This window comes from Carassius gibelio, chromosome A13 (assembly GCF_023724105.1).
Source record: "Carassius gibelio isolate Cgi1373 ecotype wild population from Czech Republic chromosome A13, carGib1.2-hapl.c, whole genome shotgun sequence".
Classification (NCBI taxonomy): domain Eukaryota; kingdom Metazoa; phylum Chordata; class Actinopteri; order Cypriniformes; family Cyprinidae; genus Carassius; species Carassius gibelio.
In genome coordinates this window covers 10233921-10258645 of record NC_068383.1, presented here as the reverse complement: position 1 = coordinate 10258645, position 24725 = coordinate 10233921, and the positions used below count along the sequence as shown (strand labels likewise).

At 36.8% G+C, this 24725-nt stretch overlaps 1 protein-coding gene across 2 annotated transcripts; it reads right to left on the bottom strand.

Moving 5' to 3' along the window:
• Positions 1-5222: 5222 nt before the first annotated feature.
• On the bottom strand, positions 5223-11599 carry utp25 (UTP25 small subunit processor component). 2 transcript variants are annotated; one of them, XM_052612834.1, is made up of 13 exons: positions 11426-11599; positions 11282-11321; positions 10814-10973; positions 10458-10712; positions 10176-10264; positions 9536-9734; positions 9266-9459; positions 8852-9068; positions 8405-8607; positions 8066-8248; positions 7532-7641; positions 6107-6352; positions 5223-5620 (listed from the first exon to the last, which is right to left on the bottom strand). In XM_052612834.1, the coding sequence occupies exons 1-13, from the start codon at positions 11524-11526 to the stop codon at positions 5362-5364; spliced, it is 2256 nt and encodes a 751-aa protein (XP_052468794.1). In that variant the 5' UTR covers positions 11527-11599; the 3' UTR covers positions 5223-5361. The 2 variants fall into 2 exon arrangements, with proteins under 2 accessions (XP_052468794.1, XP_052468795.1); XM_052612835.1 differs by lacking the exon at positions 11282-11321 and having other exon boundaries at positions 11426-11569.
• Between the last annotated feature and the right edge of the window lie 13126 nt (positions 11600-24725).

Sequence of the window (24725 nt, the reverse complement as noted above, 5' to 3'; positions counted from 1 at the left end):
GATCCTGATTTACTATTTTCAAATAATAATGTTTAAGGGTGGGATGAATTACAAGACGGCACTCAAAAGACCAAAACTAAATAGGCCCCCCCCCAATAAAGCAAATAAATTAATAAAAAAAGGAAATTTGCTGAAAATGTACTCACCCTCAGGCTATCCAGGCTGTAGATGAGTTTATTTATTTATATTTCTTCATTGGAACAGATATGGAGAAATTTTGCAATAACTTGCTCACCAGTGCATCCTCTGTAGTGAATGGGTGCTGTCAGAATGAGAGCCCAAACAGCTGATAAAAATACAATAATCCACAAATAATTCACTCGACCATCAATTAATGTCTTGTGAAGTGAAAAGCTGTTTGTAATATCCATCATCATGAAATTTTTAACTGCATTGCTTCAGTTTAAATAATTCATACTGTCAACACTTCCTCCTCCAGTTAATTTTTGGGTAAACTATTCCTTTAAATTTATTGCCATATCATCTTCAAAGGCTATTACAATACAATAAATGCATTAGATATTTCTGGGTCCTCATAACATAAAAAATTGGACAGATCCAAGTTAGAGCTATATTGACATTTTGGTGGTTCGTTGTTTAGCTAAAGTGTACAGTTTCAGAAACATCATACTGACTCTCTGAAATACTTGATTCTGATTTTTTAAAAAAAAAATTACATGCCAATTTGTTAGTTTATTTGGTAAGTAGCCATGTATTAAGAGGAATATTAGTGTTATTTCAAATTTTCTAACATTTTTAATCAGCTTTTTAGTTTGGACAGGACATATTGTGATTTTAAGACTGCAAAGATCAAATATGAATTGCAACAAATATTAGCAATGATCATTTATATCCCACATTTCTATCAAGCTCTCTTGGGATTTTACAAAATTAATATCCAAACAGCAGGCATCCTGCCTAATAAAAGTGGCATTTAGAAAGCATCTGTATTCAAACGCAATTAAATGTACAGCTACTCATACCCTCAAAACAGCCTCTGTATGTCCATGTATGTAATTAAGAGATATTACTGAGCAAAATTCATATTTTGCTTTTTCCTTTTAATATGATTATATGATTATAACCATGTCCAGTTTGTGAGACAGTGTTCTACAACGACAATTGCTTTACTTGTTGTAAACTGGGATCTCTCTGTCTTTGCTTTCTACTCTGTTCTGAGAGAAGTGCTTGTGCATTTCCTGTCAACTGGGATGTCATTAGATTTCTGTAAGTACCGGAAGCCATTCAGAGAACTTACAGGAGGAACGATGAAAGGGCAAGTGAGAGAAATACATTTGGGAAATCAGCTTTGTCTTTTCAGAGTGTCAAAAGAAAAACATAGTGTGTCTGAGATACCAATAAGGACTTCATCAGATGTGAATCTGACAGTATTGGCAATGTTATTAAAATCCCATCTGGCTGCCTTAAAAGTCGCCATGGTTACCCGCTGTTGCCATGCACCCATTGTTCTGGTTAAAAACACAAGCACGTGCCATCATGCTAGAAATAACAGTCTCTCAACAGTCTCTCTCCATCTACTCTATCATTTCACATCCTCTTCTGTGTCTGCACAATGGAGCCCATCAATCTTTTATTTTCTTTTAATTTCACATTCAGTAACAAAAACATTTTCAGTGTTAACTGGCGCTGGTGGGAACTGAGGTTTAATTACATGTACAAGGTCATCTACTCCAATTCCCAAAGCCATAACATCACAGAAATGTCACTGACAATTAAGAATGACTAAATAATTCTCATCCCTCTTTCTTTCTGGGTGTAAATTGTGATAATGGGTTTTGACTGCTCACATCTCTCTGTTTATTCTCTATTTGATTGTTAATAATTGGCAGAGCAAATGTGAGGACACGCAGACACCCCTCCACCGGCTAAATGCGAAAATGGACAATGATCCCAACACACAAAATCAATGGAAAAAAATGTAGGCAAGAACAAGGTAATTGAGTTTTTTTTTTTTACATTTTGAGAGTAAATTTTAATGCATCTGTCTTATTTCTGCATTAAGGAATGCCAAGCTGCAAGCAAACAACCATCATGGTCTATTTTAGTATGAAACTAGCATTTGGGTTGCAGTCTGTGTGAGAGGTTATCTGACTGGGGTGGTTTGGATGTCTGGGCAGAATTTTCTCTATCAATAACTGACCTCCTCTTCCTCCCTTGCCATTTCTTTAGGTTTGTTTTGTGTGTGGTTATTTTTGGATTGTGATTTGAGAGCCGCTTCCAAATGGTTGTGCTCATCAGTGTCATCGTTGTCATAGAAACACTTAGACATCTATTAACCCTTTCAGTTTCAGGAAAAGATAAAGAGGAAGATTGAGCTGGCCTGAGACAAATCAATACAACTCTTTGGTCTTTTCTTTGAGAGAGATGAGGTGAACAGCTAAGCATCTTGTCTTGAAATAAACTTGCATGTATGTTCACAACCTTATATGTACATTTGACTGTAAGAAAAAACAGATCTTTAACTTTTTGGGGGTCACAGAAAAGCTTATAAACAGGGAAAGGATATGTCCTAATCATGTTTGTGAGACGAGCTGCTCAAGTTCTCCTGGGAAAACGATAACCTATCAGAAGACAGAACCAGCAAACCATGGGTATCATATATTCAGACCAAAATAATATTTTATGCAATACTTCCATGGAGAAGAAGTTAATATTGAGCAACTAGTATTTTAGACACTGCCAGTTACTTTGTGTATTTTTGTTCCACTAATGACGCACATTTCCTAGAAAAACACAGTAGCAGTGTTTCCGAAATAATGTTTTTTTTTATCCATTGTAATTTTAGATTGTTTAGTAATATGCTTCTGTCACTTTTATTAGTTTTTTTTTTTTCTATTTAGCCTTATTTAAATTTTAGTAATCTAAGTATTTTTTTTTCCTCTATTATATATTTCCGTTATATTACTTTATTTCAATTAACAAAAATATTTTAATAGTTTTAGTTCTAGTTAATACCAACACTGGCCTGGAACATACAAGCTCAGAGAAGTTTAGTGATCCGAACTGATTGCACTGTTTTATGTATTCACTGTATTTTATGGCAATTTAAAAGTTTTAAATTCATTTTAAAAACAATTTTTAAATCATTTTTAAAGTTTTTAAATTGCTTGTTTTATTTTTATTCATGATTATTTTCCTTTATTTTATGTAAAGCACTTTGAATTACCATTGTGTACGAAATGTGCTATATAAATAAACTTTATAGCCTTGCCTTGATACAATAAGCGGTGGGAATAATATGATGATGTTGCATTGTTACATCAGTGTTCTGTGATGAGAACTGTTGTAAAATGCAGGATGAACATGTGATTAAAAGTCCCAATCCAAGTACAGGTGAAAAGAAAAGGTGCTCCTGATACCTGTTACTATCTTATGGCCAGATCTCCAAACACAGTTCAGAGCTCTCACTCTCTCCCAAAACACACACACACACACACACTAGATTTGTGTTGGCAGGGTTTCCAAGGCAACAGACTACCCAGACTCCAATAAACACATGAGAGACTGGACACACAGTAGAAAGATGCCATAGTTTGGCATTAACTTTAAAGTGATGGGGTGTTTCAAACAAATGGAGAAAAAAAAACGAGTGCATAATTAAGAAAAAAGGTCACCTTCACTCACTGGTCATCTATTCCTTCTCACACAAACAAGCCTGATCAAAATCACAGAAAACAAATATTTAGTTCAAATTAATATTAAAAATGCTACTGACGCTGCACCATGACTAGAGGAATAAAATTATTAAGATTGATGTGATTACATGAAGATCTTATGCAAATTTTTTTTCATTATATTTTTATATTTTAAAAAGCTCAAACATCTGTGATCAAGCCAAAAACTCTGTAATACAGAAAATGGGGCTCAGATGTAGAGGTAGGCATCACACATACAAATATGATCATCTCTAGCATGTTTGCAGCAATACACTGCCTCAGCTAAACTCCAGGTCTACTGATTAATATTTCATAACACACCACTCAATGAAACAGCTGCACAGAGCAATTCCTCAGATCCATTCAACAATGCATATGAGAGATTATTTAGACAGTTCCTCAGTTTCTGTAGCTCTAAAATGATACAGATGATACTAATATGCAAGCTCAGCAGAAATGTTTTGTGGCATCACTGCATGAGCGTACAGAGGTCAGCAGAGGAATCCCAATGGAGTTTAGAGAGGATTCAAAAGGCAGCGCAGCAGGATTGTGTGCTCATGGAAAAAAACTGGAAGGAGATTTGTTGGATGGATCAATGGTTATATTTGATACAGTCAGATGCTGGCCTTGGCCAAGCAACTCACACACTCATTTCTTTCATTATTTATGACAAGCCAGTGTATACTTGTACCAGCTACAGAGCAACAGAGTTCACATCTGAAAGAGAGAGAGTGAGAGTGTGTATCTGTGTGTGAAACAGCAGCTCCATTTTCCAACTGACAGCGAAACAGAGCAAGAAAAAAGAAAGCAAAAAACAGAAGTGCATCTGATCACTGGGGAGTTTGAGACAATAGGACTTTAATCCAAATTGTCAAACGTTCCACTTCATACAGAACTGTCACACTGGGAGGTAATTAGATGAATCAGTCATTTCCAGCGTGATCATTAGAAGTTAACTCTTGCTCATGTCATTTAATAAGTCACAATAACAAGCAGTGATTACTACATTTTTAAAAGCTTGTGTGTATTTACTACACTGAACAGTGAAGGCAGCTCAACTAAGAATTTTTTTCTGCTTACCAGTAGTTCAGATTTTTAAGTGGCCCCACAACTACAATAAATATTTGTTTTCATAATTGAATGAATGATGCATTTATTTGTATTATTTTTGTGATATTTGGTATTTAACTATTTTTAATTTATGCCATAATTTAACATTAACTTTAAAGGAGTTTAAATCCTAAAATCTCTTGAAGAGCACATATAGATGCATTATTTGCTCAACACACTTTACAACAATATCCAATAAACAAAAAGTGTAGTTATTGGATGTTACAATTTAAAACACGTTCATGATCAATGTAAGATATAGTGACATTGTAACACTTTTCTGACAAGACAGGTGACACTTCAACTGGTCAGAACTTCTCATCCTTATTGTGGAGCCCTGTAAACCTTCTGAAAGTAATTATGAAAAAAAAAAACAAAGACATGGGCTGTGACTACATTAAAAAAAGAACACAAAAAGACATGCAAACAAGATCATAACATTTAGTCAAATGACTGAATTTTATTTGTAGATGACTTGAGCGTGTAAGTTGTATATTTGAAAGAGTGTCCATTATCACAAACACAGATTACTTTCTTTGCTTGAGAGGTTGAAAATGTTACACGCTTTTCAAGGTCATGTGTTTTTCTCCTCCCCTGTGATGAAAAGGTGCACTGATTTTTTGGACTGGAGCATCTGAGCGGCGCGGTCGACCCCAGTGATAGCAGCCAGACGATGCATGTCATATCGGGAGTAAAGGGCTGTGCAGGTGAAGCTGACAGAACCACCACCCTCTCTGACACCAGCCTGAAGCATATTACACACTTCACTGTAGAAGTGAGGGTACGTAGGCAACCCGTAGAAGATCAGGTTATGGATGCCCTTTATAGTGTATCTGAGAGAAAAGAGAATTAAGAACTTGTAAAAATTCAAACTTATACTAAAAAAAATTGGTTAATTTAAGTGTTTTTATTTTATTGGTCTGCATCATCTTTTTTAGAGTACTGTTGAAAAGCTTGGCGTCTGTAAGATTTATTTGATGCTTTTGAAAAAAGGCTGCAATTATTTTATAAAAATATAGTAAAAAAAAGCTCTTATGCTTAAATGTTTATGCTTAAAATGTTGCATTTATTCCTGTGAAGGCAGAGCTGAATTATCAGAAGCCATAACTCCTGTCTTCAGTCTCACATGATCCTTCAGTATTTTTATTTTCTTTGCAACATTATAAACGTCTATATTGTTACTTCTGATCGTTTTAATGCATCCTTGTTGAACAAAAGCATTAAATTACTAATGCACAAAATCTGACCGAACCCAAACTTTTGAACAGTAGTGTAAATAAAGTATACAACTGACAATAATACGTTTATAAAACACACACCTCTTGTAGAAGTGGAATCTCTCAGAGAAGAGCATAAACTGTTTTTCTCCTTTCTGGAAGTAATGTCGAGCTCGAGACACCTCTGATCTCTGCGAGTACTCGCTGACACTAGCGAAACTCACGTCTTCCTTCTTCAGGTAGTTGCGCAGACGAACAAAATCAAAATACGATGGCACATAGATGAAAGTGTGGGACATGACAGAGTCTCTGTACTGGGGCAGGATCTTATCCACAAAGAACTGGAACCTAAAGGATAATAATGTTTAAATACTTGCAAATAATTAATAAACATTATAATTTGACCATATGCTGTCATAGGAATACAGTTCTTTCAAAATATCACATTTTGTAAATGCAGTAGTCATGAAAATTCAGTATGAATGATATTCATTGCTTTAGGGCTGTGCAAAAAATCAAATGCGATTTTCATGCACATCTCATCAGTAAAGACGCTCCTTTGATTAGAAGTATTATCTCCAGCACGTGTGTTCAGATCAGGGTTGCCAGGTTTTCACAACAAATCCTTCCCTGTTGCTTCTCAAAACTAGTCCAAAACTAATCGCGATTCCAGGAGGTTCCCAGATAAAAAAATTGCTTCCTGTGGTTAAAATATACGTTTTGTTTTTTGGCATGGTTGTCTTGGTAAAATTCGCATTTTAGGGGCTAAATATCACGTTATTGGTATTGGGGTTGCTTCGAACCGCGGACATGGAAAACAACCGCAGACTTGGCAACACTGATTCAGGTGGAGCGGCAGTTACTACACAGAGCCGTAATCTACCGACAACTAACACAAAATTGCTTTCAAAATCGACAAAGAATCGCCACCGATTTTAAAATCGATTTTGTGTAGATTGTCAGTGAATTACGGCTCTGTGTAATAAATGCCAACCAATGTTGCCAAGTATGTGGTTGTTTTTCATGTCAGCGGGTCAAAGCGACAATACCAATAACGTGATATGTAGCCCCTAAAATGCAAATTTTACCAAGGCAACCATCCCATAAAACAAAACGTATATTTTAACCACGGGAAGCAATTTTTTTTATCGGGGAACCTCCTGGAAACGCGATTTTGGCTAGTTTTGGACTAGTTTTGAGAAGCAACTGGGCAGGATTTGTTGTGAAAACCTGGCAACCATGATCTGAACACACGTGCTGGAGATAATAATTCTAATTACAGGAGCGTCTTTACTGATGAGATGTGCATGAAAATCGCATTCGATTTTTTGCACAGCCCTACATTGCTTTCAGCCCACAAATAACGGTTGCATCTTACTCACTTTCTATTATGAGTTTCAGAAAATTATTTTACTGCAAAATAATTTCATAGTCAATTATAAATACTTTCTCTCAGAGGTTTCTCTGTGCAGACTGAACGCTGCTGCTCTCTAGTGTTCAGAATGTAAAACAGCAGGCATCCGTTACCTGGCATCCTGGTCCATCAAGCTGTCAGAGTGAAACATCTGGAACACATGTGGCAACTGCACCAGAACCTGACAGATTGAGCCCACCTTTGGAATAGTTTTACTGCACACCTGAAGGAAAGATGGACAATAGTATCTGTAAACTTAAACTACCTTCAAAAGTCGGCGTAATTAATTTTGTTTAAAACAGAATTTGTATTGTGGAAAATGTGACACTTTTTTTTTTCTTTAGTATTTTTAGTAATTTATAGAAAGTCCAACAGGACATCATTTATTTACAATAAAAATCTTTGGAAACATTATAACGGTCTTTGCTGTCACTTATGATCAACTTAATGCATTCTTGCTGAATAAAAGTATTAATTTCTTTTAAGAGTAAAAAAATAATCTACTGACACAAAACCTTTAAACATCTATTGTAAAAAGGTTTATATTGTCAATATGTTTAGTTAAACATGACCATTAAACACTCCCCTAAGACCAAAATACAAATACTTCACAATCTGATCAGTTCTCAGGGCGTTTGGTTGTGTACCTGACCCCTGTAGTTGTGGCAGTGTTTGGTAAGGATGTTGGTGATCTGAGGCTCTTGTATGGCACTGAACACCAGCGTCTGTCTATAATTCGCCGCCCAGTTGTTCAGGTTCCACATGCGCACACGAGAGAAATCCACACCATGAGAGTCCAGCGGCTGCAGATTCAAACACTTCAACACATGCTGCAACACAAACAAAGGAAAATGGCCATTTATACACAGAAATATATCTACATTATAATTTATTACACCAAGAACACTGTGCTATTCAATTTAAAATCTATCATTCGACTTTAAACTAAAGTGTTCTAAAAGAACCTTTGGACAACTGAAACCCACCAGCAAGTGTTCCCAGTTTTGCATGAGGAACACATCTGCCTGGTCCACAATCAGAAGTTCGATGGAGGACAGGAAGTCAAAGTCTCTCTTTTTCTCACCGTCGGTACCAAGAACTGTGCGCAGACCCAGCGGAGATGCAATGATGATGTCAGAAGAGTAGAAGGGAGAATAGAGACGCATACTGCGTTTCATGATAGACACACCTGCCCACAGACAGAGAAAAATTGAAATGAGGCACAATAAAACAATTTATAAAAATTCAAAGGTGTAAAATTTAACTGCCTAAACTAGGAGAACCAAAGGGCTTGAAACAATCTATTATCATTGTCTGGTTTAACTCTAACCCAATATGTAGACACAGCTTTAAGCATTTCAGTATTCAAACATTAACGTGCATCACATATTATCGTTTAAGGATTTCAATTAATAGGAAAAACTTTACTGTACCTATCCTGAAATGGTCATCTGTATTTCCAGAAAAGATTGCATGGTAGTCATCAGGTCTTTGCAGTTTGGGCGGACTTTCACCAGGCTCCTCTCCATACTCTTCCTTGAACCTCTTCTTGTTACTGACATCCATCTTCTTGCCTTTGGGCTCTAAAAGCGTTATGAAGGTCTGGACCACTCGCAGCACTCCATCTCTGAATGGCACCAGAATCAAAACCTAAAAAATTGAAAATTAATTCAGCACTCTTATTCTTGTTGTAATCAAGAGAATACAGGTTAATGAATGAAATTAAACATTTAAAATAATTTGATAACATATTTATGTTTAACATCAAGTACAGGACAAACTGATTAAAAATTAACCGATGCAGTATTAAAAAAACAAACACTGTACTCGTATGAAGACATGGGTACCTTTGGTCTAGTAATGCCCTGGTCCCGAAACTCCTCATTCACATCTTTAGTTTCCTTCAACTTGGCATTATTTCTTAGCACACGAGTGTTTGCCTTTAACACATGGTTTAGCACATGAAGACAGTATGCACTCCGCACTTCCTTGGCCTCCCTCAAGGGAGAGCTGTTTGTAAAATGCACATCCCTGTAAGTACCTGCAAAATCAAAATAAAGGAGATGAGGATAGTGAAAAATGTGATCGCTAATTTTTTTTTAATTTTGTTGACATACCCATGAGCCCAAGCAATTCCTTCTGCAGCTCTGTAATATCAGTCACAGCGCCTCCTTCAGGTGCAAAGGACTTGTTTAACAAGCACCAATTTGCCTCCAGGGTTTTGTGGATGGTTGGAAACGGGGCAGAAGAGGGCGGCCCCAAGGCTGGGAAACGTTCCAGTGGACACGTACACTGCAGAGTGCCCAGCTTCGGCCACTGACGGGTGAGGAAGAATTGTAAAATTTCACAACTTTTTGTGGTCAATAAGACTTTTGTCTTTTCAGAAACATTTATTCAGAAAAGGATGCATTACATTTATCATTAATAATGTTACAAAAGATTTATTTCAAATAAATACTGTTCTTCTGAACTTTCTATTATAAAATAATTTAGAAAAAGAATGCTTCACGGTTTCCATAAAAAAAAAAAATATTAACACTACAACTGTTTTCAACATTGTTACTAAAAAAATGTTTCTTGAGCACCAAATCAGCAAGTTCCCCCACTAATTTAGTTATTTAATCAGTTAAACTACCGCTTCTTTTATGTCATTAAAAACGTATTTTAAATCGTATTGATAATTTACAATTACTGTTTTTCCTTCTTCCAAAAAAAAAAAATAAAAAAAAAAAAATTGGAATCTTACAACTCACATACCTTAACCTGAGTCTTGATCTTTGATCCTTGCAAGATTCGTCCCACTTCCTCTTCACTCAGTTCAGTCTCCTGGTGCTTCGCAAATATGTCTACAATAACCAGAGAGTAAGAGCGGTATGTTTACACTCTAGTTGGGCTTAGGCTTTGCTTCTTAAGGAAATTAATATGGTCAGTCTTGGATAATACACTTTAGAGTTTGCAAAACTATTACATTGCAAGTATGTAGAAATAATTTCAGGTCAGAATTCAAAGAGTCGGATTGATGAATCATTAGAGTCTTACCTTCCTCCTCTCGCATGTTTTCCTCCCCTTCCGCAGGCAGATTGGTCTCCAGACAGAATGCAGCTTCATTCTTCTTATCTGTAAACTCTCCCTCCATCTCAACCTCTTCAGTCTCTTCTGTATCTCCATTTGTCTTATCAGGGTGTTCTTTATTTTGTGATTTATCGGGTGTTTCGCCCTCCTCTTCTTCTAAATCCTCCTCAGCATCACTACCTTCCTCCTCCTCCTCCTCTTCTTCTTCTTCTTCACTTTCTCCTAATTGAAAAAAAGTTAATTAGAAGCCATTAGACCTTTTCAGATAAAGCACCACAACTGATATCGGAAAGTGTAAAGTATGCGACTGTAAAAGATCCTACCTTCAACTTCCTCTCCGTCATCCTCATCCTCACTTTCTTCGTCTTCACTGTTGTCATCAGCACCTTGGATCATGGTGGTCAGCAGTTTCTGATAAGCAGACTGCTGCTCTTCATCACTGTCTCCCTCACTGTCAGGTTCAGGGTGCTGTGGACTGTCAGGCTGTTCAGGTGCAGAAACAAGTTTAATGTGATGGTTTGAAACAAAACATGAAGAATAAACCTTCAACATGAGTAGCAAACTATTGAGATTAAACCAGGGGCGACTTCTCTGATCAGATCTAGCCAAACTTATTTTTCCACACTGCTTGTGCAAATATTACTTGTAAAGTAAATACATTCAGCTGCCGAATGCTTCTCATTCACCTGGTTTACTGACTGAGTTCAGAGGGACGGTGCTGGACCTGCAGGATCAATCCTTTTAAGACTAAGTCATAGCGAAAGAAATATTATTAGTCTATAAATACTTACCAAGCGCAAAATCTGAGTCTTTGCCGGTCTATCAACAACACTAAAAAACGAAACCATTAAAAGTGTTAGTACTTGCTACTTGAAGCTCCCAGTGTAACGTTATACTCTCTGTGTATACGGTCTAAAACACACCGCTATACTTACTTATCGTGAAAAGGGTGCTGTTCTCCAAATTCTTTTAGATGTTTCTTCTGTTTCTTAGTTAAACTGGTTGTTTCTTGATTTCCTCGCCTTCTTTTGCCCATGTTTCTGTTCTACACGTGTGTGAAACTCGCGAATGTGTTTTCTTCTCCTCATGGCCAGTTAGAGTGCCGTCACACTCTAGCGCCACCTGTCGACCTGGGTTAATGGTAGTAGGGTAACAAAAAAAAGGCACGTTCTGTCCTGGTTCTATGTTCAGATTTCATTTTAATAATAGGTTTTGCTATTTCTGAAGGATAACACATCAGATTAGTGAAAACATAAATTATCAGAAGCACTCAGTAAGTCTGATTTGACTATGTTTTAGCAGGTGTCAAACCAAAGGAATCATGCCATTTTCCTCCTTATTTTGAGATTTTTTTTTTCACTGTTGAATAGATGTTCTACCACAAAATGATTAGTGTCTTTAAAATGCTCAATCATTCCCCTAAGAGTCACAGAATCAGACTTTTCCTCTGGCTGTGCGTTACACAGCTTTAACTAATTACAAACACTGCAGGCGTAGAGTAATGGATTTCACCATCCATTCATTCAGGTGGAGGCTGCGGCTGATGCATCGGGTGTTCATCAGAATCAGAGCACAACTGATGTTTGATGTGCGTTAACTCCACTGCAGCCGAAAATATCTGGGCTGGGGCATATGTAAGAATGTATGGAATTGATTTGATCATTGAAAATTGTTCCATAACATTCATTGAAAACAGATGTGTAGATATCAAATACGGAGACTTAAAAAAAAAAAAGTAAGTTATTTATATATTTATTTATTTAATTCTGCCCAAGAGACCCTCCTTTCCCTAGCCTCTGAGAACATGTGGTCTGTGATTATAAAGCATATTTCCCGCTGATAGGATGCCTATGAATAACAGCAGGGCTGGAGGCCAGTGAAAACAAGGGGAGTGAAACAAATGAACCACACACATCTGAGTCATAAACACACCAAAGGTTAGAAAAACACAGTTGGGTGCCAGCATGAAGGAGAGGTGAGTGTCCGTGAGCACCATAAAAAATGCCATCCCAAAGAGACTACTGCAGGCGAAGGGTCTCATGCCCACTTCTTATGATAAAGCTTTGTGTGGGTGTGTATATGTCTCTGTATCCAACAAAGGCAAATTCATTCACTCAGCAGGACTGATGTTCCTCCATTTTTATTTGAAACTAAATATTTCTTTAAATTTATCTCATATAATGTGATGTGTGTTGAACAGTGGTGAGCTTTAGCAATGTCTGAATCTTGTAGTACTCTGTTCTCAGTCTGTATAATTTCTTGAAAATTCTTGATTTGGATTCCTATCAAAGATGCAACATATAAAGCAATCATGAAATGCAAGGAGATACAGATATTGCATATTGTGATTGTGATGTATTTTTGAGTGGTAACGTTTTATCAGAAAATAGCAAAAGTTGGATTGGACATGGTTCTGTAGGCATGTTGATTGGATTTGGGCAATGGAGGCAAACGAGTGTGAGCTTGAAAGGGAAAAGTTTAAGCTGAAAGGTCCAGTTATGTAATTTTGATTAAATATCAGAAGATCAAAACACTTGAATTTAGTAGCTCACTGGAAAGGAAAACTTTATGGTAATTTTAATAAAAAAATATTTTGGTAACAAAGCATATGGCTTTTTGAAGCCTGAAAGCTTTAATCTCCAATGGATTTTCAAAAATTCACTGTTTTATGCTCACAGCTTGGCAGTACACGAGTAAATAGCATAGAATTTAAATTTGGATTGTCATTTTTATTCATTTAAGGAAATTTCATTTCCAAGACACTAGAGGGCATTGCTTCTTAATATAAATCTATTGATTATTTATTAAAACCTCATGCAGGCAAATACTTTAATGGGAATAAAGCAGCATTAATTTTCATTAGAAGTGCAAGAGCAGTGCTTACATACTATTCTCTACCTGTTCCAAAACTGGCATCAAATGAATTGCATAATTAAAAGAACATTCTCAGATTACAATAATTACACACATACCAGTTGCATTTACTTGCCCAAATTGCATTTAATTGAGCAAATATTTATCCAATTTCCAACTTAATGGAAAGGATTAATTTTTTAAACATAAAGTCTTTATTCTGTTCAATAAAGGATCCAACACGCTTGAATCCTGTTGTTGATCATTTTTGTTGACCTGTTGCAGCTGGTTTGCATGTGTTGGACTCTTATTCCTCTTGAAGTGTTTTCCAGCTTGTTAAAGAAATGGGAGACAAAACTACAGCACTCTGAAAGAAAAATGCAGACGTTTATGGGACTCTTGTTAAATTACCCACATCAAAATGAAACGGCCCCTCGCCAATAATAGGCAGCAGAGTTAGTTTTACAGAAACACTCAGCCCCGGGCAGATAGTGGCTTATGTGTTAGCATGGGTGCAGATAGGGGGCTAAATATGGAAGAAAGCACAATACATGTGATATGGGGTAGACTGGGGCTGGACAGCAACAAACATGCAATGCACTGACTTTAACATGATATATAAAATCTTCAAGTGTTGTTGTTGGACGTTTGTGCTTGTGTGGAATCTCACACCTGGGGTTTCAATATACAGTGACCTGACTGAATCCCTGAACTCTGGTTTGGAGCTAATAGTGCACCTTGAGCAATCCAAAATTTCTTTAGAGAAAGTCTCTGTGTATATAGTTAGCAATATTTACTGGACAAATTTGTCACCATAGGCTAAACATTCAAGAATGTCCTCAACTGGAACACACACACACACACACACACACTACAGTTTGGAAGTCTATTGTATGTCCCTATTTAGATAACGAAGTAAATGTGTGTGTGTGTGTGTTTAATTATATAATTTCACCTGGTAGAATTTGTTTAGATAATCTGTTAGCCACGGATGGAATGCAATCTAAATGAGTGAAGGTACACATTTATTGCGAACGGCAACCCAGAACATTCCAAATCTACTGATGACAACTTTATAATTAGAACTAATTCACTCCTTTGTGTCTGCATGTGTTGTGGCTTCTATACAAATGTGGTGAGACTTTACACTGAATGAATCTCAAGGGCAAGAATGCACTGTGGACTTTCCTCAGAGTGTTGAAGATATTATTCTGAGTAAATATATAGACCCTCTGTGGAGTCCACAAGTTCTCATAAAGACATACCTGGACCTTTGCTTGCATTTGCAGAGGCCCTGAAAATTACAACAGTGTCAGTTTTGTTGACTGAAGGAAACCTCATAAGAGTGAAAGTATTGAGAAAATAAACAAATATCAACTGCCAATATAGAAGGATTTTTGTGTAAAGTTTTTCATAGTACCAAATGTTGCAATAACTGACAGATACCTGATTAACAGCAGCTGCCAACATGATGACAAAATAAATAAAAAATAACAAAGAAAAAGAAAATGCAGTCAGAGTGCCTGACTGTCAGCAAATATGTGCACACACACACACACACACACACACACACACACAAAATGTTCGTTGATGAAAAGGGTATTGTCTGGTTTCTGAAAGACAGTGTTGTCTAATGGTTTGTGTTTCCTTGAGTGTGGAATGAGGTTTGTAGCTTCCTGATACACCCAACCTCATTACACTGGCCTTCCTCCTTAATCGTCCACCAGAATACACCTGTTCAAGACAAGTAGAAAAGACTGTTGAGGAAAAAGTGTACTACTAAACAAATTTAGAAGCAAATTACACTTTTAAAAGGCTTTTAGGAGAAAAAAATATGATTTAAAAAAAAATTGTTAGAAAATCCTTGCTTTGAAGTGTCTCTCAATCAGGGGTATGTGGCCCATTTAAAGATTTTCCCAAACTTCCAAGGGGGCCTCAAAATGACTTGATTTCAAATAAAAGATGTCAAATAAAGCAAAACTAACTTTAAAGCTAAAACAACTAATAATATTAAAAAAAGATGCTGTATGGATTGACACACCAAGTGGGTTAACTAGGTACTGCAGTCCAATTTCACAATATTTGAGTTTTTTTTTTCACCAGACCTGTCCTGCATAGATTTGACGCACATGCAGTTTGCAAGATTGACTACACAAACAGGAAGGAGTGCACTTGATGATGAATAAATGAAATACACTGTGTTTCCGCAGACTGACCCAGGGTGTCAAAATACAATTGGGTGAACTGGCAGTGGACGGGTTTCACAAACCAAAACAATGACCGACATTCTGGACCGGATAAACATACATATTTTAGAAGGAGGATAACTGACTGTAGCATTGTTTTTTTTAAATAAACAAGTATGCCAACTTAGCGTGTTTCTGAAATATCTGCAAATATATTATGGTACTTTTATGCTTTAGTTAAGTCAAAATCTTACGTACAGCACCTTTAATCTCCAATCATCTGGAATTCAATTTGAGTTAATTTTAATTAGAATTACAGGAATTTCTTATTTTAATCTTTTAATATGGTTGTGAACAGTGGGCTGCTTTAAAGTAAAGTGCATTTGTTAATAAGTAAGAATAAGAAAGTTTAACATAAACAAGAAAAATACATTTAACAGCTGCATTAAAGGTGAAGTGTGTCACTTTTTAATGGTAACATATTTTTTCCCAAGTGACGATTTTAAATATGCGATTGTTAGGCTGATTTCTCCACAAGTTCTCTACAAGTCTCTAAACGACAATTCTGCCATCCATCCAACCCAACACAGCAACAGTGACTCAACGAATAGCATGAATTTAGGACATGGCCATCCGTTTGGCTGGCCAATGCAGAACTGGTGAGTGTTTGAAAAACTGAAATCACATACTTCACTTCTTGTGCACACACACAGTATCATTTCACTACATCAATAGAAACTCTGCTTCTGGTCAGTCTCCCGTCTTCTTTATTTCTGACTAACCATCTTTTTCTCTTGTTGAGTAAAAAGTCAACACTCTTCCAAAATTCTTCATTTATTTTCTCTGCTGGAACTCTGTCATCCAATCTCTTATTCGCTTTTCTTACTTCCAGCGTTGTTCTCTCGGGTGGAATCGGCATGTCCTTGTCGGGGTCTCCTTCCTCCTCTCCTCTCTTGCCCTCTTTCTCTCTCACTGCGTCTCTGAGGTGGTAGAACAGTAGGCCGTGTAGCAGCACAGTAGGCAGAGTTTGTGTTGAGCTCTTGAGCTGTAGCTCTTTTATTCCTCTGTTTTTCATTTCTCATTTTTGATCCCTTCATCATATTTCCCTGGGAAAGCAGGCCTGAGGGAACAGATGGAAGGACATGTTGAAGAAAAATGTTCACTTATTCATCTTGAGTACACTAGGTTCACAGCAGACTGACTGTTCTGTGCTCGATTATATATTACAAAAAAAAAAAAGATTTACTATGCATCTCATTTTTAAAGGGATAGTACACTCAAAAAATGTAAATGGCCATCATTTACCTACACTCCATATATTTTAAACCTGTGTGGCTTTCTTTTTTTTCTGTGAAACACACACACACACTTAAAGCCACAGGTATGGATTTAAAATTAACATAATTTTTGTAGCACTAAAAACTGTGTTAAGAACCATTTTTACAGAGTGTTTGCATTTTTACAGAGTACTAATGCATTAAATATCAATGGAGAGGAAATTAAGGACTTCAGTTTCTTGGGATCTATGATTCACCAAACTGCAACTCTACACCTGAAATAAGGTGCATGCAACAAATCTGGAAGCATAAAGACATCAGTTTTACAACCAGTTGTACCATATTAAACTAGAGATGTCACTTGAAGGCAAAAATACCAAACTGCGTCTTACCTTTTTCGGCCATGTGATGTGAACAGCTGCACTAGAATGATGCTTGGCATAGACAGCAGAAAGAGGAAAAGAGGCTGCCAAAATCATGTTGGCTCGATATCATCAGAAGTGACACAGACTTAGGCATTAAACAACTGAAAAAGAAAGTAAAAGATCAGAAAACATGCAGAGAGTTGGCCCATTGGATCGCCAAGAGTTGGATACGACTGAATGGCTATCATCATCAATGCATTTAATATTTGAATTACAAAAATAATAGATAAGACTTCACTTTAAAATTGGAATATGCACCACTATAAATTTGTTAGCTGGGATGAAGTCAGTGTATATCCAACATGCAGTCATTGTTTATTCCTTATGCATCTCTTGTGACTTCATGTTCTGTTCAATTCTCTTTAATGATCAAACAATGTTAGATGAACATCCAACTAAACCAGTTCTTTGTAAATAGTGACAAATGAAAACTTGGCCATCATTCACTACACGACACAATGATACAATACCAGACAATAACAAAGTTTTCTCTAAACATTACAAGAATATTCATCAAGTACTAATTACATTGTAAGGATGTTCCATGAAAAATTTTACTCAGAACGTATGAAAACATCCAGCAAATAAAAATACCATTATTACATTATTATTAAGGACATTCTGAGAATGCTACTTCATGAACGGTTTCTCTCAACAAATAATGTCATAAGCAGTGTTGGGTATAGTTACTTTGGAAAGTAGTTAGTTAGGTTACAACGTTACCATTAATTAAAAGTAATCAGTTATGATACAGCGTTACCTATTCATAAAAGTAACGCGTTAGAGTACTCATGCGTTACCAAAAATTAAAAGCCGTTTGCAGCGGCTCACACACGACAGACACAGCCCCCGGCCCCTTTAAATGCACCTAGAAGTCGTGACTCCCGACAATGAATAGCGTCAGTCATCCGACTAAATTAACACTGCAGGATAACAATAACAGGAAAGACAGTCAGCAATCGGCTATTCCACAAGGCGTTTTATTTATTTATTATCACAGAACATATTAATCAAAATTCGCACCTAACCTTACCCAGCCCGAGTAGCCTAGGCTACTGTATATTATGAGCACCACAAGATAACTCCTGATTTTTCTTTAACTTTAAATAATGCAGTTATCAAAGTACAAGTATGCTTACTTGTAAATACAACCTTAAACAGGCTTGCAGATTTAAATCCATTTAGAAATGATGAACAACCAGCCAGCCAACGATCTAACAGAAATTAACAGCTGCCTGTCAAACAAAAATTAAATCCTTCACTGCCACACAGGCAAATGACAAATCGCTTAATAGCCGAACTAATTATTATTAAAGTGTCACTCACAGTCACAAGCCTAAATTCGCTTTAACACAGTCCTCTTACATTTACTCTTCAAAGTAGTGATTAAAACGTAGCGTTATTAAATTTGAGGTAGAATTTTTGGCGGTCGACAGAAGCTTTTCACCAAAGCAGAGTGTGCATTTTACCGTTATGTTCTTTTCTTTTTCGTTGACAAATTGAGTTGGAGATGGAGTTCGAAAAGAGTTCGAAGATGGAGTTCGAAAAAAAAAAAAAACCCCACACACACACAGGGTCAGGCGCAGGGCACAGACGCATCACAGCCATTGACTTTACGATCACAGAGCTTCGGCTCCGCTGATACTGTACATCCGCAGGTGGCACAGTAGACCTAGGACTACTGTCTGACAAAAAGCAGGCTGCAGTCGGGATTTTCCTTTCCTTAAAATAACGGATTACTTTTTTTAAAAAAATAACGAAGTTACTGATTACCCACGCACGAAACTAACGCGTTAAGTTACAAATTTCAGGAAAAAAGTAATTAGAGTACTCTAACGCGTTACTTTGTAACGCGTTACCCACAACACTGGTCATAAGGATGTTCCAAGAATTTTGTTCCAAGAAAATTATCTCTCAACATTATGAGAACGTAATTAACTATCAATAAAATTATAAGAAAGTCTGATTAACATTGTCCTAACGTTTACACTACATTTAAAGAACATTAGTGAAAGTTATGGGAATGCTCCCTGTTAGCTGGTGTGAGTAAAAGATTACTGAGTTTTCATTTTTGTGTAAATCAAGTTTTAATTTTTTCACAATTTTCAAAAATAATACATTTTACTTAAAAGTTGAACAGTTCCTAGCAGCATTCTAGCATAACCTCTGAAATAAAAAGTGATTTAAGCTCGTTTCTCAAAGCTGTGTTTAAATGCATAGATTTTAACATGATACAAATGTGGACCATACGTTCATTTCCTCTGTAATGCCATACCACTTTATAGAAAGTCTGAGTCAGGCAGGAGAGTGCAAATGTCCACATGCATGTCAAAGGCTTTCATATGTTTTTAATCGCATACACAAGATTATGTGTCTGACATATCACTGCTCCAGCCTGTGTTTCATTCCCACCTATTTATCAAATATCAGGCCTTGGTAACCTGGTATCCATGACGACCCGATTGTCACGGTGATCACATCTGTCCAATTAGTTGTGGTTCATTACAGAGGGATCTCAGCCATGGAACTGAAACAGACCTGATTAGAGTTGAAAAATGAGGGCCAGCACTCTTCTGTAAAGGGGGGAGATGGGTAAGGGATCTGAAGCAGAGACCCCCAGGAGACTCAGTCCATCAGGGGCAAGAAGAGGTCAACAGGAGATTCTCAGCTCAATCATAGACTGTCATCATCTCTGAATGTCACTGGTGTAATCAGTGAAGGCATCATCAAACCATCCTCACAGAACAGAACCAGGACAGCCATCTTGTAAATTAATACCCAGCATGCAGCCTCTAAACTTTGCCCTTTGACCCTCAATGCAGATACACGAGCAAGTGAAGATTCAGTACATGTCATCCATGATGATGCTCTCTGATTGAAAGTCTTTGGACAGGCTAACCACAATACATTTACTCCTCTCTCTCTCTCTCTCTCTCTTACACACACACACACACACACACACACACGCGCACACACACACACACACACACACACACACACACACACACACACACACACACACACACACACACACACACACACACACACACACTCCTGTCATTTTAAAGACATTCCACAGACATAATGGTTTTTATACTGTACAAACTGTATATTCTATTCACTTACCCTTAACTCACCCAACACAGAAAACCTTCTGTATTCTGATATAATAATAATAACAATAAAAAAAATTTAATTATGTAAAGTTTTTACCCCCCCACCCACCAAAAAATTTACTGGTATTACTACAATTAGACTCCATAATTTAGGAAATACCAGGTACACACACACAAAACTCATATAGGTTTGAAATACCTGGAGAGTGAGTGTCCCTTTAAAACTGACCTTATTACTGTTCCAGTATCTTTTATGTACTAACATATTTTCTGTAAATATGCATGTGTAGGGTACAATCCATGGTTTACATTGATTGGAATGGACAATAAAAAACTGAAACTGTGTGTATGGTGGAAAAACAAAGAAAAAAGTAAAAACAGAATGGGATGAAAACCACCATCACGTCCGTGATAAACTCGTCCGCTTTGCAAAATCAATATTGACCGTTCTCAAATTTACACTCATCACCTCTCTGTATGTGGGGCTGTTTCAGCTCCCTGTGGTAGAGCTTCAGTAAAAACAATAATAAGTTCTTAAACAAAGGCTGTACTGTAACTGAGTGAAACCTGCTCCTCTGCTCTCTCCAAACGGCTGCCATGCTGTCCATCAAATCCCTGAGTTTATCTAACGTACACCCTAGCACTCTCACTGTTCTATGTCCTTCTCCCCCGCTGTCTCTGATGTTTTTTTTTTCCACATTACATTTAGTTCCATGTTAATGTCTTTTTAAACCCCAAGTAAAGAAAGATTTTTCATGCTGTTAAAGGGACAGTTCACCCAAAAATAGAATTACCCCATGATTTATTCACCCTCAAGCCATCCTAGGTGTGTATGACATTCATCTTTCAGACGAATATAATCGGAGTTATGTTAAATAATGTCCAGGCTAATACATGCTTTACAATGGGAGTGGATGGTAGCACAAATTTTGAAGTCCAAAAATTCGCACTTATGAGAATATTTTTGACAGACATAAAAAAAAAAAAAACGTCCCTAGTTAACATCATATATATTCATGCAAAGTCACAGAAACGTTCACGTGCTGTTCAGCATCTAATGGAAACAATTAAAAAGAATACATTGAGTTTACTGGTGTTACAAAGACATGTATATTTGTAGCATCTTTCGTAAGATTTACATGACAGTCTTTGCTGACATTTTGCAGACTATATTTGTCTGTGTTTTTAACAATTGTCAATGTTATTAACCTCTTAATATTCATAAATATAAGCATTGTAAAACATATGATGATAATAGTACAATTAAGAAATATCTTTAATTTTTTACTGGGTATTATTCTGAAGCAACCCATCCAAAACTGTGATGAATTACAGTATGTGTTTATACCAGCAGAGGTCCTTGTAAGCAAACTAACTTTAGGAGAGTTGATGACAAGCATACCTACAACATTACATCTTGTCATTTTTTTTTCTTTTAAACTTCTTCTCTTTCCCTATCTCTCCATTTCTCTGCATCATTCTCTCTTGGCCTTCTTGCTTGTGCTCTTTTTCTTTTTGTATCCCTGTCTTTCTCTCTTTCTTTTGTTCGGTGCCCTTGCCAGATTGGGATTACTCTGCGATGTTATCTGAGTACTTGGGGTTTGTTGAGTTCTTTGCAGGAAGGTAAAATGGAGAAATGTTTTCCCATAAAACAAAAATAGCATCCATCTGGATCTGTCTCTCTAACTCTCCACTCTCTCGCTCTTTTTCTCTCTCTCCCATGAACACTGAACATATCACATTTTTGTGGATAAAATCTCAAAACAAAAATCAAAACAAATCAAAACAAATCCCAATGAAATTAGTCTAGTGCGGCAGGCTGAGTCTGAGATGACTCTGAGGCTTCTGATTAGAGCTCCATCTGAAACTGTACATATTCACATTTTCCATGGTCCTTTTAACAAACACAATTTAGGACTCATGATGTCTGCATCTCTTGTGACCAGAGATGAGATTTCTCAATCACCTACACTATGTAGCTATGCCAAAACTGCGGAAGACATCAAAAGTTCAGTGCAAGATTTCCAGAAGTTGAGGGTGTCCAGGGAACAGGAAGTCAAAAGACTGCACTGCGATGTCAAGCGATAGAGAGATAGACAGAGAAAGCGGAGTGAAGGTCGGAGGCTTCTTCCCAGTTGTCTGAGGGAAAACAATAAGAATCTACATTCGGCTGAGGTCAGTCATTTGTTTCAACAAGGGAGTTTGCTAATCTGAGAAATGAGTCTGATTAATACTCATCTAAATGCTTCACTCCTCTGCAAATCATATTTCCAGGAAAATAAGCTATGACTAAAACTCCAGAGAAGATCATGATAACGAGAAAAGGAACAATTTAACAAGATTACAGACTTATTAGAGGTCCCACTATGACAAGAAACACAGGAACAGAGGGTTTTGTCAGAAGATGCCAAGTAGTCCTTCAGCTGGAGTTCTCTGGTTTCTGTGGAAGCCAATCAATTTGAGTTCAAGTCAAGCTTTTTCATAAAAATCATCGTCTCAGACAGTTTCACAGAACAGTACTTCAGGACTGAACACCCGATGTTCAGCCAAATACTCCCTTGGAGCCATGAAAGAAACCTATCCTCCTCCAAGAGTTTAGCAACAGTAGTTGTCTTACTGTTTGTTCTGATCCAGTAGTCAATAAAATAGAGTTGAAACTTATACTATGATTAGTGCTAAGGGTCTGTCTATAAAATTCCTGAAATTCATAATAACGTCCATTCAGACCTGCTCAGTTACTTGATTGGAATATCGCACAAAGAGTCAAAGAGAACAAAATCGTCACTTCCTGATAAACTGACTCTATACATCACTAAGAAAAGTTGGAGAAGCTACTGAATATTGAATATAAAGCAACTGTTTTTTTTTCGGAGGTGGATGCTGCTGTATAGGAATGCAGTCTTAGAGGCGATTATTATACAGAAATATTTTGATAACAGTCTTTGCTCTAGTTTTTCTGAATGACCATAACGACAATTCAGATGCTGTGGAATGAGATCGGTCCGCTGGTTAGTCAGGATTTACCTTCCCATAACGCAAAGTCACATTACGTTTTTTGATGCGCTTGGAGGAATTTATTTGTAAAATGCACTTCCATCCTTTTTCACATTAGTCAAAAGCCACCTCAAGCAAGCGTAAAAACTTTTTCAAATTAAGTCATTTTTATTCGAAATTCAGCATTTCCATCACTCGATTCTGATGCAGTACTTAAAAACGTGCATAAAATCAGGGTGATGGAAATCCAGCTATTGACTCACTCATAAAAACCTGCAGAAAGACTGGCTGATTAAATTTCATTACAAATACAGTAAAAAACTGTAACATTGTGAAATTTATTACAATGAAAGCTCAATATTTTAGTATCTTTAAATGTAAAATGCATACCTTTGTGACAAAGCTGAAATTTCAGCAGCCATTTATTCCAGTCTTCAGTGTAACATGATCCTTCAGAAAAAAATCTAAAATGCTGATTTGGTGCTAAAGTACCTTTTCTTATTATGATCAGTGTATTATTAAAACTGCTTACTTTATTTGTGGAAAATGTTATATGTTTTTTTCAGGATACTTTGATGAATATAAATTTCAAAAGAAGAGCATTTATTTGAAATATATATATTTTTTGTAACATAGATGTAACAACAGATGTCCATAGTGTACGGTTTTTTAAAATTATTATTATTTTATATGTATTTTTTTCAGATAACCATTTGACGATGAATGATGAGTTTTCCCACACTGCAGTGGTTTATCAGAAAAGTCAGCCAACTGGGTTCTTGTTCTCCTGAATGTGGGTGGGTGGTTAAGGGTCTCTAGCCAAATGAGACTTCATTCCTCTCTCTGCTGCCCCTCATTTTTCTTTCTCCCTCACTAGGGATTCTCAGCATTGCCAAACCATCCTGCTGCGAAAACATCCCCAGTCCGTCTACATAAATACAAACTGAAAATAGTTTACATTATGATTTAGAAAGGTAACCAGATACGAGGACTTATCTTTCTGAAATATTGCTCTGCTGATAGCAGTTTGCATGCACATATCTCTTTGTCCATTGTAGGGTAATCAAGAAAATTTGAAGATATTCATTCTGCTTAAGTGAACATATTTCAAAGCTGCAGCTAAAATCATCCAGTTTGTAAAACAGAGATAATGAAAGGCAGAATGCTGGGCGAGAGAACTTATAGAGCTGGTGACGGCACCCTCGTTGTTCCGGACAATTAGACAGCTAAATTGTTCCCACATTGAGATTGAAATGCAAATAGCCTGCCTTTCAGGGACAGAGCTAATGAGCTTCGCTGGGTTAACCACAGTGTTACAGTTGAGGCGGCAGTTATTACTGTACAGCTCTCTCTAATCTGACCCATTAACTCTGTGTACACACAG